General features: G+C 59.8%; 1 protein-coding gene across 1 annotated transcript in view; it reads right to left on the minus strand.

Moving 5' to 3' along the window:
• Positions 1-6,244: 6,244 nt before the first annotated feature.
• The window catches only part of CRABP1 (cellular retinoic acid binding protein 1), a 29,728-nt gene continuing 15,471 nt past the window's right edge, over positions 6,245-20,501 (minus strand). Inside the window, exons 3-6 of the mRNA XM_047736031.1 lie at positions 12,291-12,384; positions 11,606-11,784; positions 9,693-9,806; positions 6,245-6,524 (exon numbers count right to left, since the gene is read on the minus strand). Coding sequence (XP_047591987.1) covers positions 6,474-6,524; positions 9,693-9,806; positions 11,606-11,784; positions 12,291-12,360 — 414 coding nt within the window. The 5' untranslated portion in view covers positions 12,361-12,384 and the 3' untranslated portion in view covers positions 6,245-6,473. The remainder of the gene's footprint in view (positions 6,525-9,692; positions 9,807-11,605; positions 11,785-12,290; positions 12,385-20,501) is intronic.

Below are 20,501 nucleotides of genomic sequence, written 5' to 3' on the forward strand. Positions count from 1 at the left end.
GAGTTCATGACTCCATAAATATTTCCTACGCATTGTTTCTCAAGCGAATGCTGTCTTATGCTGGTATCCCGAAATCCCACCTCCCTGGAGTGCAACTGCTCTGAGGACCCAGTCAATCCCACTTTCAGGGCACCCCCACCCCCTCCCCGCTGTCACCATAATTGATGAGTCTCCCTCTCTTGCGGAACCAGAGGGATTATAAAACCATGGCTGTCATCTATTTTTTTCATTAAGTAAATTTCTCCAAGTCCTGTAGGTGGCTTTCCCAGAAAGAGAAATCACCCAGCTGTCAGAGGGGCGATAGGCCATGTTTGCAGAACCCTTGTGAGAATTTGCTCGTTGCCCAGAGTTGTGCTCACCATTCCTACTAAGCAGTGGACAGCTAAGCCTGCCTCCCATGAGGCCAGAGTTTGATTGGAAGTGATCCCTGCCCATCAAGTCACAGCCTCTTTGAGCAGCTACCCTCAGAGCTTGGTGCTGAGCAGCTCCCAAAGGCTTCCAAGCCTGCTGCCTCCACCCGGTCCCCTGCCACCGAGGGGCTGGTCGGAAACTGCTCAGATTTCTGAGTAAAAGGGAAAAGAACCAGCCGCCCACAGTGTTGGTAACATCTGAATGTTGTTAACGTTGTCTTGGGCAGAAGACAAAGGGAACAAAGGACAGAGTAGCTCTTTTGTGTGTGTGCGCTTTTGAAAGATTTTATTTGAGAGAGAAAGAGAGAGAGAGAGAGAGCACAAGCGGGCAGAGGCAGAGGGAGGAGCAAACTCCTCCATGACCAGAGATCCCAGTGTGGGACTTGATCCCAGGACCCCAGGATCATGACCTGAGCCGCCCAGGTGCCCCCAGAGTCGCTCTTTTGTGTGTGACCTGCCTCTTGGGTCCTAAACTCTGGTTTCTGGGAGTCAAAAGACCCCTCTCCTGGCCCCTAGATTCTGCCTCCTAGAAGCAGGGCTCCTTGGACAAGTGGCTGGTTCCAGGGCTGAAGCAGGAAGTGTACCAACAGAACTTGGGGCATCTTGTCCCACAAAGGGCAACGAAGTTCTCAAAAACAAGTAGGGTCCTGTAAAAGGCCTCAGAGTGAGTCCCAAGGGGCTCTCACCAGCCAGAGGTGGACCACCTCTCACCAGCCAAAGGTGGACCACCTCTACTGCCTGTAAGGACAGCAGCTGCAATGAAGGGAAATGCAAATATGTTTCAATCTACAAATTCAGAGTGACACTGTAAAAAGAAAAAGATTTAAAGAAAACCCCGGAATGCATTGGTTACCTTTGAAGAATGCCAGGGGAACCAACTTCCTATGTTGAAAACTAGTAAATAGAAGAAAGAATCAAACATTTATTCTGCTTTTCTTATTTAAATGCATCTCAGGATCATTGCACAGTAGACAAGGGGGAGTAACAATTTCTGGAAGAATTCCAGTTCAGAGATGAAGAAATGAGAGCATTAGAATATCCCCCACATTTTAACTTCTAGTGAAACCATGGATCTAGGCAGCAATCACCAGCGGCTGCTAGCATCATAGAAAGAGAGGAACCAGACTTCAGGCATCCTCTAGGGAACACAGCAGACCACCTCTGCTGTGTTGTTCCCAGAAAAATCAAACCTGCTTCTGACCAAGCTTCTAGACATAACTACCAGTTTACAAGAAACACAGTGAATAGTAGTGTGGAAATGTGATCACCAAATCCAGACCGTGAGATGCCTTACAGGACAAACAACCAATCTCGCCAACAAACATACCTAAAAAATAAAATGAGGTAGAAGGGAACTTACAGATCTAGGGAGACTTAAAAGAAAAATGAGCCAATCACAAAGTATGGTCATTTTCGAACCTGATTTGAGCAGCCAGGCCAAGAAAGTTACGAGACAATCAGGAGAATTTGAATATTGACAGGATACTTGATGGTATTAGGAATTACTTTTAATCTTTAAGGTATGATAATCATAGTCGCTTTTAAGGTAACTGTCAACTTTTAGAAACATACGCTGAAATATTTGTAGGTGAAATCTGAAATGTCTAGGATTTGCTTCAAAGTAATCCGAGAGAGGGAGCGCGTGTGAAACAAGTCAAAGGTGTCAAAGGCTGTTGAAGCGGGGAGGTGAGTGTACAGGGGATGATTACACTATTTTCTACTGTGGGGAATGCTTGACATTTTCTGAGTTAAAAAAAAAAAAAAGACAGGCACTGTAGAGAGGGACTCCCCAATCTCGACAAGCACCTAAAACAATGACCCTGAGGGACCCACACTGGGGTTGCTTACAAGTGGAGGGGCTGGGGCACCTGGGTGGCTCGTCATTGTCTGCCTTCAGCTCAGGTCATGATCTGGGGTCCTGGGATCGAGCCACACATCGGGCTCCCTGCTCAGCGGGAAGCCTGCTTCTCCCTCTCCTACTCCCCCTGCTTGTGTTCCCTCTCTCACCGTGTCTCTGTCAAATAAATAAATAAAATATTAAAAAAAGAAAAAAAAAAAAAGAAAGCGGAGGAGCCCTGATGGGTTGGGGTAAGCACAGCGGTCTGTCCAGTTTAAGAGTGCACAGCCAAAGGCTGTCCCTTGCACCCTGGGCTGCAGGTAAGGAACTCTCTGGAGACTTTGTGAAGACTAGTTTTCACTCAATGACGCAAGGATGTTCCTGCCAGGATTGAGAACTTTGCCCGTACTAATGGGCAACAGTTACAGTAAAGGTTTCGGGAAGGCAGGAAGATGCCTGGAGTGCACTCCCCGGGGCTGACATCTCGGGAAGGCATGGGTGGGGTCAGCTGGGTGGGGTGCCACTGCCTTTGCAAGCTCGTTGTCCCACCTTGTCTCTGACCACATCCTTGCTGTGTAATCCTACAAGCTGGCTGCCATGGTGGCGAGAGGGGGCTTCAAGCAACAGGGGGCCGAGAAAGATGTTACAATATGAATGGGGTCTTGCATTAAATATTTCAACATTACTTTCTCCTTGGAGCAAGACGGCACATTGTCTAATTTACATTGCGCTGGTAGTCGTCCTGAAGACAAGACTTCCCAGAAATCTACAAGCTAGATGCACCCCTGTCCTTCCTGTTACCTCCGTGTATTAGCAGCAAGTGCTTTTACTTGCAGGTATGGAAGCATAACTGGCGTCAACAAAGAAGGGCTTTTTTCTTTAATCACGAGGCAATACCCCCAGCGATGGGTAGGGACTGTATTATCTCAGGGACTTGCGACTGGTACCTCCAAGATTCCCTTGGCCTTTTCCTCACAGGCATAAGGTGGCTGCAGCAGCTCCGGGCATTGCCATCTCACTCCACACTCTGAGGCAGGAAGCAGAAGTTAGCTGCTCTGCTCTCCTCTCCCATCGGGAAGAAAACGTGTTTCCCAGAAGCCCCACAACAGACTTTCCCGTAAGTCTCTGGCCAGACGGGGCGGCATGGTCAGCCCTAGTTACAGCCCAGCATTGACTTTGGGGGCCTCTACTGTGGGAGGCGGGCAAGGAGAGGGGGCTAGGAATGCACAGCCGCCTGCCTCGAGATGGACTAGCGCACGCGTGCCCCGTGCCCAGGGGCTGGTGGGGTCGGTGTGCCCTCCCACGTCCACCTGGCCTGGAGGACAGCGGCGGGGAGGCTGGGCTCGGCTTTCCATAGGTCAGGCGGGCAGGGCAGCACGTGTTACAGAGCGCCCCACTCGCCGTGCGCCCCGGGGGCCACGCCTGGCCTCAGGGACCACACAGACGAGGTGGCCGGCAACGGCAGGAGCTGGCCAGTGTCGAGCGACGACGCAGGCCCACCGCAGAGGCCGCGTGGGCACCGGGTAGGGGCGCTGGCTGGCGGGCCTGGGGCGCGGGTCCGGGCCAGAGGAGGGGCGGGACCCGGCGGGGGCCAGGGCCAGGCGGGGCCAGGGCGAGAGGAGGCGAAGGCGAGGGGGTGCCGGGCCGGGGCGTGGCCGGGGTGGGGCGGGGCCGGGGCGGGGTGGGGCCAGGGCCGGGCGGCCCAGGGAGGGCCGAACCCTTCCAGGCTCAGACGCGGGAGCGGGTTCCGACGCGGCTGAGCAGGGCCGGGCTCACGGGCGTCGCTGGACCCCAGCGCACTGAACCTTCACCCGAGCCATGCGGGTTTTACTGTCCTCCCTCAGCGTGGAAGCCGCCCAAGGCCCTGCCATCCGGGGGCCCCCCCTGGCCGTCCCCTGCAGGACTCCGCCGGCAGGTCGCACTCCGCCCCGCGGTCACGTGGCACCCTGGCAGAGCGACGCGCCCCGCCCCCAGCGGTGATGGGGTTCGGGTGGTCGTGTGACCCGGACAGCCCCGCGGGACACCGGAACGGAGGGCCGCACCTGCCGGGCGTCGACGAGGCTCGCCCCGTGCTGCCCTGCCGCTGAGGCCGGCGGCGTTTGGGCTTCTAGCCCCCTAGCCCCTGAGGGTGTGCCCCGGACGCGGCCCTCTGTGTTCTGTGGAGCCTGCGGGGCCGAGTCAGGGAGGCCTTGAGTACGGGCGGAGTGTGCCCTCCAGAGCTCGTGCTCTGGCTCGCAGGCCGGCGGACGGGCCCCCCTGCACGTGTCCCAGTTTCGTGTGCTGCGCGAAGCTTGCACCGCCCTTTGTGGCCACTGACCCAGACCCGGATCCGGGGAGCCTTCGTGTCCCTTCGTTCAAGACAATCGGGAAACTCGGTGCTGTTCTGGAAAATGAGGACCGGGCTCGGCGATGTTCTGGGTGAACTGCTGCTGCTGCTTGCACATCCTGTCATCCAAATGCAGGTGCGCTGGCCTGTGCCCCACACGGGCGTGAGAGCGGGCAGTCTCCAGAAAAGGCTGATCAGGAGGGACGACCAGGTGCCTCAGTCCCTAATCCTCCGCCCTCTGATTTACGCTCAGGCCATGATGTCGGGGTAGGGAGATGGAGGCCCGCCTCTGGCTCTGCGCTCAGCCGGAGTCCAGCCCGAGTCCGCTGGAGAGTCTCCCTGTCCCACCCTGCCCCAAAAAGGCAACACATGTGCCCCCGTGTGATGTGTGCTAACGAACATGATGGAGATGGCTGAATTCCCAGAGCCAGGAAAGGGGACGGTCCTCTCACATCCTCCCTCCAACTAGGAGCCTGCACGTGCCCCATGTGGGGATCTGGAGAAGACCCGGCAGCAGCAGCAGCCCGGAAGCCTGTCCGCCAAGATGTCTGGGGCCCTGCCCAGTCCACCCACGGTGAGGCGTCCCCAGCACCCGTGGATGGAGTCTGCCCTTGTCCCTGTGCCATGACCTGCCTTTCACACCTTCTCCTGGCCTCAGCCATGCCTGCGCACCGCTGCTCAGCTAACACTAGCCTGGCTTTACGGAGAGCCCCTGCCGCTCGGAGAGCAAGGAGAGGGGCCCAGGAAGCCAGGAAGCAGTGGGGGCAGGAGCCGTGGCAGGGTCCTCTTCAAGGAGGGGAGAAGTGTCAGCAGTTAACCCTGTGGGAATGTTGGTGCAGATATGCCGTATTTTCCCAGTTTTTCTCCTAAGGAAACAGAAATCCAGATTTTCATGTGAAATCTCCTGATTTGAAAACATGAGAGTTGGCAACGGTGGAGTATTGTCGGCTTACATGTTCAGACCCATTCTGCACCTGGCTGTGTCTGGGGATGGTGACTCACTGTCCCCTACATTCCACCTGGGCTTGGCCAGTGGGCAGCACAGATCAATCAGAGATCGAAAGCTGGGAGGTCACGATACTTAACCCCTTGGTTCCAAACCAAACTCCACCTCCACGCCCACCCCCACCCCCACACGTACCCTGGGGCCATGGTGTGGACAGTGGCTACCTTCCTCCACATACTGCCCAGCTTGGGCATGGTGGCCTCTCTCCCAGGCCATAGCTCTTCTCGTCTGGTGACCCCTCTGCCCCTTCTGTGTGTAGGCGTGGGAAGCAATGGCTCTTCTGTTGCTAGTCTGATGGCTACCTGAGCCTTCACTGATTCGCTCCATCCTGTCCCTATAAGTGCCTGTGTAAGTAGTCCCTTTACTCTGGGCTCCCCTCAGTGAAACCTCTGAACGTCCCTTCTTTTCCTGTTAGGAGCCACCACCACACAGACTAGTTCCGTTAGAAAACGGCACAGTGAAGGCCACACACACCCAGATCTGCGGTCCTTTTCCAGCTGGAGGGAGCCTGGCTTGCACCACTGCTATATGCTCCAAGCACGGCCCGAGGCAGCAGCTGAAGCTGAAGCCACTTCACAGCCCAGGGATGTGCTGAGGACAGCACATGCACCAGAACCCCAGGCTGCAGCTGAAGATACGGCGTGAAGACGGGAACAGCCTTGCAGTGCGGCTGACCAGTTTAATGGTGGGCAAAAGCATGCAGATGCCACACTACGGAGCAGCAGGGACTTGGGGGTACAGAGGCCTTGGGGGGACACTACAAGACCGTCACAGGGGAAACGGGGTCACCTAAAGTTGGTACGGGGCAAGGGGGGGTGCACTGTCAGCTCAGACCTAGCGGTTTCTCAGGGGAACATGCATCCCACCCCCGAAGTCGGGGCACGCCGGCTGCCTTCACTCCCGAACGTAAATTCTGGTGCAGACCACGTCATCGGCGCCGAACGTCTGTGGAGAAGGAAAGACAATCAGAGCAGACGCCTGTGCAAACGTATTTAGAGCACGTCACTCATAGGGCCACTTACTGCCCTGCTAAAGACCCTTTGTTAACCGACGTTCAAGTCCCTGGGCCACATGCTCGTGCTAACTGCTGAGGTCTTTTTTTTTTTTTCTTTTTCTTCTCTTCTTCTTTAAGCTCCGCACAGGCAGAGAAGCAACTGGGGTATAGAATTATATGCAATTTTCCTTTGTTTCTGGAGCCCATGAATGCCAACGTCAGAAATGCTTGGTTTGAAAAATGAAACTGCAAGGGGGAGATGTCCCATTGGACATTTCTGAGGTGGCTCTGTCTCTTCAAATGACTTCAGCAGAGCAAAGGGCCTGGGCAGCCAGAGCTCTGGGGGTCACGCGCTGACCAGCCAGAGGGGATGGCATGGGAGAGAGCGGTTGCTCATCCTTAAGTCACCGGCAGGCTGGACGGTGGGCAGCCCGGCCTCCAGACCCCACTTGGTGGCACACAGTGGGGGAGGCTGCTTGGTGGCCCCAAGCGGGAGGGAGGCGGTTTCACACAGGGCTGGAATGCAGCAGGACGATCTCAAAGGGTCGCTCCAGCTAAAGTTCTATGGCTCTTTGTCTGTCTGTCTGTCTGTCTGCTATATGATCTTAACTCTCCCCCAAACTAGCAATCGTGAATAATTCATGATTGCTAGTTTGGGGGAGAGTTAAGATCATTTACTTAGAGGTGCTCCCACATCAGGGTCAGAAGAAAAACCTCCATCTGGGGAATGGTTTGGGCCCACCATATAGCAGACAGACAGAGCGCACGTCTGCCGACGCTCACTTTTCTACAGGAGTGCCCCTCGCTCTCAGGTTCTCCACGGGGCTTGAGGCCCTGGGGAAGGCTGAGAGACCGGCTAGACCTGGACCTTCAGCTTCTCTCCCCCACCTATCGGCTGGCCAAGAGCCTCTCAGGAGGCACACCGCAAGACCTGATTCCAACGTGTGTCTCGGGGGAAACACTAGCCCTGAGTGACACCAAGAAGGAAGCACCCATCAACAGTTTCTCTTCCAAGTGGGGCTCGTGGTCACACGGGCACGGTTGTAGCTGCTGCGGACACTTCTGTCTGCAGGGGATACTGTGCCTGGAGAAGGAGGGCAGGGGGGCAGGGGTTCCCACGGAGATCCCCTTCTAGGGGTGCCAACCTCTCAGCTCTGTGGACCTAGAGGATGTGTGGTTGGGGTCCCTGCCATGCACTGTGACCACCCTCGCATCTGACGCCTCCCCCAAACCCCCAGGCTGACCAGTAGCTTCCTGATGCGCGGGAAGAAATCACATTTCCAACTGCATCTGAAACGTCCTTCCCTGCAGGCACCCGTGCCAAAACATTCTTGAAAGCAACTCTGGAGTGTCCCAGAGTGGTCTGAAGGAAGATACTCCGTTTTCACAGAAGGGAACTTACAGCCCCCAAGGGACAATTTACTGTGGGCACTGGGATTGCTTATGGCAACTCAACTAGGATAATCTACCTCTTGTTATGAGGAGACGCATCTCCCTGTGTTTGGGATTTATTAATGATAACGAATAACGACCTTCGAAACAAAAGCCCAGATATCAGGTCTCAATGCCAAGAATCAACACTCCCTTTGAGGCTTGTCTGGTGGGTGGAGCTGGGCGGGGGAGGGGTCGGAAGTCTTGGGGTTCTTGCTGCAGAACGTGCTCTGGCGTTCAGGGGTTGCAAGGTTAATGAAATCACACTTTCTCACGGAGCAAGCCAAGCCTGCTCAACTCTCAGCCCCGTTCCAGAACTGAGAGCTTTGCTGACTCTGGTACCAGTGAACCTTTTCTTCCACCTTCTCCTAAATTCCACGTCTCAGCTTCAAAGTGCCCCTCCAACCCCATCAGGTACTCCTTCCCTGGAACTGGCATTCACCGGGTTGCCAAGGAAGCCGGCCCCTTCTCTATGAAAGCAGACAGGACTCAGAATCAAGCCCCGGAAGGATAAGAGGAGAGAGAGGGATCAAGCAGCCTCAGCAGGAGCAAGAGAGACCGCCCCGTTCAGGGTCTGCCTACAGGATCAACGTGCAATTTTAGGGCTGAGAGCACCGCACCCAGGGATCCAACTCCAGTGGCCACCTTCATCCTACAGCCTGGGAAGGGAAGGGCCATGCCCAGATCGCACAGTGTGGCTGGCCCATGTCCCACCCTTCAGGCTCCTTCCCCAGCGCTGGAGGAGGACGTGAGCTAAGATGGGGCAGGCAGGTGGTCTTAGAGAGAAGACGGTAACAATATGCCTCGTGGAGAACAAAGGACATCATTTCCAGGTTACCCACACAGCTTTTCCCCTTGCGCGCGCGCGCGCGTGTGTGTGTGTGCACGTGTGTGTGTGTATGCATATGCGTGTGTGCATGTGTGCCTGTGTGTGTCTGGCGGGTGGGGGGCGGGGGGAGGGCGGGGTTGTGGCAGGGAAAGCCTGGTCTATTCCGAAACACAAAGGAAGAGTGACTGAGCCCTCCCCGTCCTCCCCAACTTTCTCTGCCCCCAACATCTGAACTAAAGGACAAGGCCGGGTGTGATTAAACTGTGGGGGTCTCTAAATTGGCCTCACCAGGTCCAGTCTGTGTGGCCAGGATCGTTTAAAATGCTTTAATCTGAGTACCTTGCAGGGAAAGCCCACCCTTCCCTGTCCCCGAGGAGCCAGCCCCACACGTGGACACACAGGCCTTTTCGGCAGCCACAGGCCTCGCCTGGCTCCTGAAGGAGCTGGCTCCTTCAGCTGGTAAGGCTGGGGTGCAAACGTTTGCTCTCTGGGGCTCCCGGGCTGACAGGCTAAACCTGAAATCTTGCCCTGGCGGCAAAATGGGGAAAGGGAAGGGGGAGAAAATCCCTCTGCAGAGTGAACACCCCTGGGGCCTCGCAGAGCCCGGCGCTCTGGCGCAGTGGGAAGGGAGGCGACTCAGAAAGAGCCACGGGGTCACCATGGGGACGCACAGTGGGGCCACTGCCACCCATCTCAGCCCTGCTCTGCCCCGACCATTAAACAAGGCCTGCCTGCCGCCTCAGCGGTTCAGGCTCTCGACTCCCTTTTTACCGCAGGGCCCGCAGGGTCCCGCCCTCCGCCCAAGGGAGGGCAGCATCATCAGGGGACCGTGGGCTTGATTCAGGGGCCCAGACCTCACCAGAATGAGCTCGTCGTTGGCCAGCTCGCGGGTCCAGTAGGTTTTGGGGCCGTCCCCTTCGAGCAGAGTCTGTGCACAGTGGATCTTGTTCTCACTCTCCCAAGTGGCCAAACTCTGCAGGCAGGAAAACCATTAGTGACAGTAATTACAGCCATGGTGGCAGGAGCAGAGACAACAGCGCGCCCGGGAGAGTCACGGCGGCTGAGAGAAGCAACACATGGTCCCTGTCAGCAGGGCACAGAAGCCTCTGCGAAGCCCTGTGGAGTCCAGATTCAGAGGGCCGGTCATGGGTTTATGGGGAATAAATAAACCTCGTGTCCCCCCGACCCTCCCCCAAACGCGCACACGCGTGCACACACACACTCACTCACTCTCTCTCTCTCCAAACCAGCAGAACTCTGGGCATACTTCACATTTCCGGGAATAAAATTCAGAGCACACGGTGATTCATTTATGCTGAAATGAACTATCCCTTCAAGCAACTGGGACATGAAGAACCTTCCCATCAGAACAAGATGCCATATTTATATTTATAACCACACTGGACGGCGACAGGAGCCCTCTCCTCCGCCCGGATTTGGGGATAACCCCTTCCTTGCTATGCGCACAGACTACTCTTATAAACCTGAGTCAGCTGGCTCTGGGGACAAAAACACTGCCCCCTCCCCGGTTTCAAGCTGTGGAAGGTGGCACAGAGCACAGAGCACAGTGCTCAGCGTTGGGCTGGGGCAGGTGCCCAGCCCACAGACTCGCTGACACTTGCCAGGCTGTCGCATGAACCTTTGATTTTTTTTAAACAGAGCCACAGTCTCTGGCAGTGGCTGCCGCTGAATGTCCCCATCTGAGCCCTGCCGATGGCCAGGCCTGCTCCCCAAGACTCCCAGTCACTCTCACTACACCGATCCACTCTTGTTTTTACAAGCAGTGCAGTGACCACGGGCTCGGACCCTGCCAGCTCCAAGCTGGCACATCATTTTCTGGCTGTGTCAGTTCTGTGGGCCAAACATTGCCATGTGGGTTGACCCCTGGGGCCGAGTCTCTGTGCCCAGGGCACCCCACCCTACAGAGCAGACAGTAACCCCTCAGGAAAGGGGAGACTCAATTTCTCACTTTCCGGAACGTTATGAATATTTCTTTGTTTTGAACGCTGGGGAAAGGGAGGGAGACATTTTGTCCCCTTTTAAGTAAGTGACAGCAGCAGCCACGATTTTTCCATCTGCATTCAAAATACACATTACCCGACCCTTCTTTCTACTCAACAGAATGCGATTTTTGCCCACGGAAAACGGGCTTGTACAGCAGCTGGCTTCAGTCCACTGGTTCATCCCAGGGACCAATATCGGTACAAAGAGGAAACTCCTGCCCTTGAGGACCAAGAGAGCCCTTCGTCCATTTCCCCAGCCGGAATCGGCCTCGCCGAAAGACTCCGCCTTTCCTTCAAGACAGCAGGCTGAGGGCCGGAGGGAGAGGTGCGGGCCCACAGGACTGCTGAAACTGGATCGGGGCATCCCCTGGGGCCCTCGGGAGGCGGGGGAGGGGCGGCGGGGGAAGCGAGCGCTGCCGCTCCACCTGCCACAGGAGACGTGGCGGCTGCCGAGCCCCGCAGCCGCCTTCGGCACCCGCACCCGCACCCGCACCCGCGCGGGACGCCGCCGCCCGGGGTCCTCCGCCGCTCCAGGCGCAGCTGTGAGCGCGGAGGCGGCGGCTAGGGTGCGGTGGGGACGGACTGGGGAGGACCTTCTCCCGAGCCCGGGGCACCCGGCTCGCGCGAATTGTCTCTGCAAACCGCCAGTGCACGGCCTTGCAGGGAAAGCGCGCTGCCGGCTGCCAAGGCCGGCAGGGGCGCGTCCGGCCGCGGCGGTCCAGGGCTCGGAGAGGGGATCCCGGGACGCCGCCCGCCTCCGGGGCCTCACCCTGCACTTGCGTCCGTCCACGGTCTCCTCCTCGAAGCCCTCTCCGACCTTGAAGTTGATCTCGGTGGTGCGCACGGTGGTGGACGTCTTGATGTAGAACTGATCCCCGTCCTGGCGGATTTCCACGTGCGGCTTGGACGCAGCCGCCACCGCCACTTTGCGCAGCATGGCGTTCACACCTGAGCGGGGAAGGAGGGCTGCGCCACGGGCTCGGTCGCGGCGCGCGCCCGGCACTGCCCAAACCCTCTACCTAGAGATGGAGACCTCAAAACAGACCCGCTCACCCCCCCAACCCTCGCCCAGAGTTTCCAGAGGAGAAACTGAGCCCAGTAAGCGGCTTTCCCTGCGCAGCCAGGCTTTCCCTGCGCCTGGCCTCACACCGACTCTCCAAATTTAAAGTCTCCGATTCTCCTCGGACTCCAGAGAGATCTCCCCTCGCGCTGGTCCAGCACGAGACGAGGCCGAACCGTCGGGGAAGGCGCCAAGCCTCCAGCAAACGTCCGCGGGGCGCGCGGCTCCCGGGCTCCACTCGCCGCTCCTGTCAGGGTGGCCTTGGATCGCTCCCCTCGCCCTCGCCCCGGGGACGCCCTCCCGCCTGGGCGGGTCCCGGAGCCCACCCCGCGGGCCCGGGGAGCACCTCGGGGCCGCTCCTCCTCACAGGCGCCCACCCGCCGCGCCAGCTCACCCAGCGCCTTGAGGAGCTCGTCGAAATTCTCGCTGCTCCGCATCTTCCAGGTGCCGGCGAAGTTGGGCATGGTGAGGCGGCGGGCTGTGGCGGGCTGCGGGCGGACGGATGGGCGCTGACAGCAGCGGCACGGCGGGCTCGCTCCGGGCAGCGGGGCGGAGACTGAGCGCGGCGCCCAGCCCGCGCGCCTGGAGTCCCTGGGAGGGCGCCCCCCGCCCCGCCCCGCGCCCCGCCCCGCCCCCGCCCCGCCCCGCCTCCCGAGGCCCTACCCGCGAGCCCCGCTCCCCGCCCGTTTGCCCCCCGCCGCGGTCCGCACCCCGGCCTCGGTGCTGCGCGCGCCGTGCCCGCTCTACCACAACCGGGCGTGGGCACTGGGGGAGGGTCGGGCGATAGGGCCCTGGCCCGGAGGGGACAACGGTGACAGCGGGGCGGTGGGGACGTGGGGAAGCACTGCGCCATTCTCTTTACTTTGGGGCGTGTTTGGGAAGAACTATAATAGAAAATTAAAATACGGTGGGTGGTGGGGCCGTCAACGTTGGGAGCCGCCCTGTCCCGACTCTGGGTGGTGCGTTCTGGGCGCGCACAGCCAACGGTTTATCCCCAGCCCAGTGCGGGATCCTATTCCGCACCCACCCCCACCCCAACACACACACTAGCTCAGGGCCAATGCGAGCGAGTGATGGGAAAGCTCCAGTCCCCCCGACCCCCGCCTGGGCCCTGCCGCAAACCCAGGGGGGCCGGGGATGGGGGCCCTTGGCGTGCACCGGGCTGGAGACCGCTCAGGCCTCAGCCCCTCGGAACTGTGGTGAGGATGGCTGGAACCCGGGGTAGGAGCAGCCCGTTCTAAGGAGAAGCCTGGCTCCGCAGTCTGCAAGGCTCTCCTTCCTTCTCCCACTGCTCCTAAGTATGCACCCGTGCTTAAAGCCCCCTTCTCCAGCGAGAGGGCACACACACTTCACCGCGGCCCTGTGAGCCTCCATGGCTGATCCCAAGTTTTCCTTCCGGACCCTGTCACTGTGCCGTCATCCCCCTGCCTTAGCCAAAGTGCACAGCTCAGGATTCTAGAATCAGCCACGCATCTTCCCTGCCCCGGCCCCCCACAGCCTCTGCCCATGCTGTGCCTGCTCCCTGGAATGCCCATTTCCTCTTGGGGTTCCTGAGATCTTGCCCGTTCATCACAGTCCATCCTTACACTGTCTTTTGTGATATTCGGTTTCCTAATCAAATGTGATTCTTTTCCTCTGAACCCACTGGGTCTGTGTTTGGTTTTGCTCTGGCTCAAGTGTTCATCCTGCTATAAAGTGAGCTCCTACAGGGCGAAGACTGGGTATTCGTCAGCGTGTCCTCTCCTGCTCACGCAGCCAGGGGGCTCGGTAAATAAGCCCTGATTCGAGACGGACACGAGCATTCTGCGGCCGGAGGACTTGTGGCGGGGAGACCCCGACAGGGCTGCCGGAGGTCATGCTGCTCCTCGCTCTGGGCATCTGCAGAGGGCCGGGGCTGGGCTTTTGCCTTGGGGCCCTGAGGATCTGTCTTAGAAAGCAGCTAAGGATAAGAGAGTGGGGAGAGACCATCTCCAGCTGGAAGGAGATGTGGGCAGGGCTGGCCTTATCGGTGTGAGCCTCAAGCAGTCCCACAGGCCCCTGTACACAGAGGAGCCTGGGGGTTGTTTCTGTGCTCTGCTCTTCCCTCTTGCAACCCTTAGTCATTTTCCAACAATATGTCCTGCATTTTCAGTTTGCAGCAGGACCCACAGATTATGTAGTTGACCCTGAGTGTGGGAGGCACAGGGGCAGAATCAAACTCACTTCCCTGAGGGTCTGGCATCTCTCCAGTGGGGGGGGGGGGGCAAAACAGGGGTGCCACCTAGCTAATGCGAGCCTCCCCCCACCCCAGCCAACGCCACTCCCCAGCAAGGCTTCCGCCATCTTAAGGCCGGGGCTGGGGAGGGGCTGGCGGTCAGCACTGGCGGGAGTCAGGACCACGGGGACAGCCCGTGAGAATAATCACAGGGCCGTGGATAAGGCCTCCGTCCACGTGACTCACAGATCTTGCCGCAGGGACGGTCGGTGGGCAAAGAGGGGAAGATGGGGGATGGTTGGTAGTAAAAGAACCAGAGGGGTGGGGCAAAAGGTGCAGGGGGAGGCGTCCGCCCTCCAGCCGGGACTGCCCTGATGGGAAGACGGCGGGCATTGTCCAGGCACATACCAAGTCTGGGATCAGGGTCCAGGAATGGGGACGGCACGGCCGGTTTCCCGTCTGCGTGTGAGGTGGTCCTGGGGTCCTTGAGAGCCGTGTTCACTCATGGAGTCTGGAGGTGGCCAGACTTCTTTTTTTTTTTTTTTTAAGATTTTTATTTATTTATTTGACAGATAGAGATAGGCTGAAAGGCAGGCAGAGAGAGAGAGAGGAGGAAGCAGGCTCCCTGCTGAGCAGAGAGCCCGATGCGGGGCTCGATCCCAGGACCCCGGGATCATGACCTGAGCCGAGGGCAGAGGCTTTAACCCACTGAGCCACCCAGGTGCCCCTAGGTGGCCAGGACTTCTTAAAAGCCCAGACCTCACCAGGGAGCCTGGAGGGAGGGCAAGCTCCAGCCACCGGCCTGGCTTCTTATGGGGGGAACCCCGAGTGAGGACGGCAGTAAGAACACCACCGAGGCACTTCTGTGGACCTAGACTCAGGACGTTCAGCAAGGGCCCTGCTGCGCAGAGACAGCTCGTGGCCCAGGCCTCCAAACAGGCTGGCGGAGTCACCGTCAACCTCCGAGCCCCCTGCCATCCCTCCTTCCTTCTCCTGTTTTGGTCTCCTGCCCACCACCTCTCTGAGCAGAGAGCCACGCTCAGCGCAGGGGTAGTGACTGCTGAAGATCCGGGTCCTGTCTCGAGGGCCTACGTTTGACCGGGGGGACCCCACCACATCCGTGGTCACTGTGTGGGCTGACCATACCCAAGATGCAGTCTGTCAGGCTGGCCCGCATTGACACTGGGACCCATCTGGGGGCTGGGATCAGGAAGAACCCGTGTGGAAAGACAGGAGCTGCCAAGCTGTGCGTGTACGCAGGGCACACATGTCTCTCTGCGTGGCTGGGGGCAGTCTGATGGGGATGAGGCCAGAGGTGCTGGGAAGAAGCTGATGCCCCATGTGGGCAGGCAATGCGGGAAGAACCGGGGCTGTAGAACGCCAGCCATCACAGCAACGTGAGGGTGGGGAGAGCCTTCTAGAAACTCAGATTCCCAGGCCCGCGCCCTGGAGATTTGGATTCTGTAGTGAGGGGAGGGCCCAGGAAGCTATGTTTGGCGAGCTTCCCAGGTGACTGTCCAGGGACAGCCAGATTGGCCCGACAGCCTCACATGGGTGCTGCCCCAGGCCGGGAGGGTGGTGGGGGTGAGAGCCCGGGGTGACTCCCGCTGTCTGGGCTGTGCACTGAGTCTCCTTCACTGCTAGGGAAGCACGAGGGCAGGAAGCAAGGTCCATTTGGGATGTGCTGTGTCTGTGGCGTCTGGGGCACCCAGGACCCAGTGGGCAGTGCGATCCCGGAGTCTGGAGAGAGGTGTGAGTGGAGATGGGTGCGGGGGTCATCGTGTGCAGGGGCAGGTGAAGACACGGGTGCGCACAGGATGCCTGGGCACAGGACACCGCCCGAGAAAAGCAGAAGGCCACGGGGGAGAATGTCGGCATTGAGGGGCAGACGGGGCAGGGAGAGCCAAAGGAAGGAGAGAAGGTAGGGCATGACGCCCTCCTAGCCGCTGGAGGCCCTGCGTTTCACAAATGGAGTGACGGCCAACAGAACCGACTGCGGCCAGAGGCTCCTGTAGGCAAGGGCCACCCGATGTCCCCTAGAGAGAGCAGCAAGACAGTCCTGGACGTGCAGCCCGAGCTGATCCTGCAGGTGGCGGGGTCTGGCGGCGGGCTACCACAGGTCCAGTGCAGAATGGAAAGGGTGGAACAGGCAGCAGAGAAAGTGGATTCTTCTTTCAAAAAGCCTGGTGGTGTAGGGGAGGGGAGAGAGAGAGGAAGTTAGGAGGGGACTCGGCATCTGAAGGCCGAGCTGGCATTTGGGGGAAAGAGATTCAGTGTTTACTGCCTCTGAAGGCAAGTGCAGAAGTGGAAAATGGGTGCAGCTGGCAGAGGGGAGCGGCTGGGACCCAGAACGCAGGCCCCAAGCAGGGCGGGGGGGGGGCGGACAGGGGAGCCAGAAGCTCAGGGCTCCTGACCGAGTCGGGTCCTTTCCTGGCCACCAGGTGATGGGCCTCCACAGAGGCCGAGGAGGGGCGGCTGGTCCCTTCTGGGAACAGGAGCAGTGAGTGGGGCTGCCCCGGGGCCCTGAGCACCCCAGCTCGGAGGGGGAGCGTGGTCTCTGCCCATAGCTCGGAGACCCCAGCACGCAGTGTGGGGGTGGGAGGACACGATGGCAGACGTGTGAATCCTACAGGGGGACACGGAGGACAACTGCCAGCGGGACAGCCAGGATGGGTTGTGGGGCTTGGGGCCTGCACCCCGTGAGATGGGAGAGTGTGTGTTCCGGGCAGCAGGGAAGCAGGCAGAGATGAAGTCATGCAGGGGAGTTGAGGAAGAGGAGGGAGACTGAGGCAGAGGGGCCGCGGTCTCTCCAGTACTGGGGAGCCTCCTGGGGCTGGGGTGAGGGGGTGGGGGCTGGAGGAGAAGGGGGCTCTGCTGCTGGGGTTCTCACAAGAGGCAGCACGGAGGCCAAGGCCACTCGCCCAGACGGTGGCCGGTCGTTTCAGGGAAGGGTGCTGGGCTCCGCCTTGGATACGGCAGTTCAGAGGTTCAGGGGACGGACAGACGGAACAGACTGTGCAATCCAGGGCAACAACCGGAGACAGCATTCCAGAAGGCCCCCCAGATGAGGAAGCCAGCGGGCCGAGGTCGGGGCCCTCAGGGCATAGAGACAGCCTGGCACAGGACGAAGCTGTGGGGGAACATGGGCCACAGCGTTCGGATTTGGGGGCACTTCTGGCCTTAGAGTAGGGTTCTGGCGGGAGGCGGGAGGCCGAAGCAGGGGCTTGAGGAGCCAAATGGAATTCGGCTTTCACAGGGTCTGGCAGTGCCCTGAGCGGGCGGCAGGGGGTGCCCAGCCCAGGCCCTCATGGCCAGGCTCCGCCGGGGGGCGGAGGTGACTTCCCAGCTGATCACAGCTGCACGTATCCATGCCGTGGCTGTGGGCTCCAGAGCATTCCCAGGGCACCCCATGTGCCTATGGCACGCTCGCACACATGTGCTCACAGCCAGGACCCCCCCCCCCCGTTTTGGCTGGAAGCCCAGGTCTCCGAATCTCTACAGCAGAGGCTCTGGGAGAGAGGACCCTGTCACTCGCCCGGTGTCCCCGCAGAGATGCTGAGGATCGGCCATGAAGTCCAGAGGCGGGCAGACATGGCCCTGGGATGCACGGCTGACGGGGAAGGGACCAGGCAGTCAGGGCATCGAAGGGGCAGGGAAGCACTGCAGGGACCCCAGGGAGGAGGACGGCGGAACCTCCCAGAGAAGGTGTTACACTAAGCAGGGCCTTGAAGGGTGAGTGGGGTTTCCATGGCGGACCGGGGGGAAAGGGCCTCTGGGCTCCAATGGGGCAAGTCCATGGGGGGACCTCCATGGACGTGGCACCGGCAGGGATCCCAGAGTCCAGGCCCCGAGGGTTGGCATCAGCCGCTACGATTGTGGGGGTGGGGCGCGGGGGTGTTGGGCCTGTCCCTGGTGTTTCCTCCCCGATGCGGACTTCTCAGAAGCAGGGGCTGGGGCCTGGGCCCTCTCTCCCAGATCCCTTTGTTCTCGGGCTGGCCGCTCCTGCCTTTGCAGACCCCGTGTTCCAGCGCCTCCCAGGCCACTGACCGGCTTCCCTATGCGGGGTTTCTGCTGAGCTTTGCTGCTCTGGCCTGGAGGCTTGCCAGAGCCTCAGCTTCCAGGGGCCCCAGGCCTGGCCCCATGCCCCGAGGCAGGCCGAATTCTTGCTGGAAGAATGGGGGTCAGAGTTCAGCGCCTGGAAGCTGGGGCTCTGGAGAGGGTCCCAGTGGGGGTCTCGAAGACAGCTCTCCGTGGTGGGGGCTGGGGCCCCCCTGCCCACGCTGGGACAATCCGAGAGTCAGCAGAACAGGACAAAGAAGAGTTGAAGCCTTGGGACAACTGGGGGTGGGGCCCTATGGGTCCTGCTGGGTAGGTTTCTTCCAGGTTAGTGGCGTGGAAAGAGCACCGGACTGGGAGTCAGGGGTCGGCATCACCGGGGCTGAAGGGTCCTGGGGACCCTGGAGTCCCACAGTAGAATGAGTACAGGTGCATTTCCCGAGCTTTTGCTAAGAACCAGACACGGGAGTGAGTGCTTCCTTCCTCCCTTCATGCTTTCCTTCTTTTCCACTGTCCCGGGAGCGGCACGCGGTCCCGGATGAGGACACCGACACACAGAGGAGGAGGCGTGCACGTTCTCTTGGCACCCAGCGACAGGCCCAGGAGGGAGCCCGAGGGGAGCCCGGGAGAGAGCCCTGGGCGACTGGCCCAGATGTGGGCCCTTACCACCCACTTTGCTGGCTTAGCTGGCAAATGGGGACTCAAGGCCCTGAGGGGGTTGTGGCCCCGGACCAAGCCGTGGAGCAGGGTGGGGACACGAGCCCCAAGGGGCTGGGCACCATGGGGCACGTCACAAGCACCGTGAACCTCGGCCTCCTCCTCGGCCGGGGGCTGTCTCTCTACCCAAGGAGAGGAGGGCACCGCTGGGCCCGTTCTAAGAGGGTTTCATACTCGGGACCACCAAGGGCTGTATGGTGGTCCGTGTGAGGGCCTGCCCTCCGCTCACTCCTGGCCCATCCCCCTGCCCACGTGGGAGCTCCGGCTTCTCCCTGCAGTGACTGCTGCCCTCGTTCATCAAACGTTGGTGACGTACTACCTATGAGGGCCCGCACTTCTCAGACTGACCCTGTGGGGGTTGTTATTATACCCGTTTTATAGATTTGGAAAGTGGGGGTGACAGATTAGGGGACATGCTGAAGTCACAGACCAGGATTTGAACCCATGATCGTCTCAGTGCAGGGTCGGGGTCTCCTAGGACCTGATGAGCGAGGCTGGCTCCCAAATTCCACAATGCCACAGAGCAGAGGGGAGGGGGGGCGGACTGCACAGCAAGCCGGCCCTGATCGCGGGAAGCAGGCCCCGTGACCGTGACCAAAAGCTGTCCCATCGGGTGAGCCCCTGGAGAGCAGGGATCTGAAGCTGGAGCCAGCCTGGGCGTCAGGGGTAGCTGGGGACCCCGCTGTGGCGCAGGACAGGAGGGTGGGCGGCCCAAGGTCAGGCTCAGCAGGCAGGGGTGTGGTGTGAGGGCAACACAAGACTCCATGCAACGGAAGACAATGCTGAGTGTGGGAAGACCCAGATTCCCGGCCCCTCGTGAAAACCCAAATGATGGGCAATGGGGCTGACTCCCCATATGACACCCTTTTATGGGTTGCACTGGGTCACTGACTCATGTGCTGAAGTCCCACAGGAGGTCATTACTGGGGAACCTGCGCCCCAGTGACTGACGTTCTTTAAAGAGGGAAACGCGGACACACACGCAGGTGCACGATGACAGGAAGACATGCGGGGAGGAGACGGCCATCCACACGCCGTGGAGACCAGACGCCATAGAGACCGCACGCCGCAGAGAGAAGCCCGGGAAGAGCCTTCCCTTCCAGTCCCCGGCAGGAGCCAGCCCTGCGACCTCTGATTTTGGAGTGCTGGCCTCCAGAGCTGTGAGTTGGGGCGTCTGTGTCGTCGGAGGCCCCCCGGGGGTGAGGCTGTCCCACCAGCCCTAGGGTGACTGCTGGCCGAGGTGAGCCTCTGTCCCTTGGTCTGCGTGTCTGCCCCCTCCCCGCCCCAGGATGCAGGAGCTCTGGAGGCTCCTGCACAGCGTGGCCCACGGAGGGGCTGCAGGACGGTGGAAGGACCCAGCGGGCCTGGCTGATGGTGGGCACCCCGTGCTGTCCAGCCCTGGAGGGCCGAGCTCTGAAAGGGGCTGAGCTGGAAGGGACCCCCCCCCCCGACTGACCGGGCCCTACGGTCTAGGGACCAGCCGTAGCAGAGTCCCCTAGGAGCTTGCTGGAAATGCACACTCCCAGGCCGGAGCCTGACCCAATGAGTCAGAGTCTGCTTTCCAACAAGATGCCCAGGCATCTGTGTCCCGCTAGAGGGTGAGAGGCCCCCATTCCTGAGGTGGACCGCATGCTGGGA

Source organism: Lutra lutra, chromosome 7, assembly GCF_902655055.1.
Source record: "Lutra lutra chromosome 7, mLutLut1.2, whole genome shotgun sequence".
In the NCBI taxonomy this organism is placed as follows: Eukaryota; Metazoa; Chordata; class Mammalia; order Carnivora; family Mustelidae; genus Lutra; species Lutra lutra.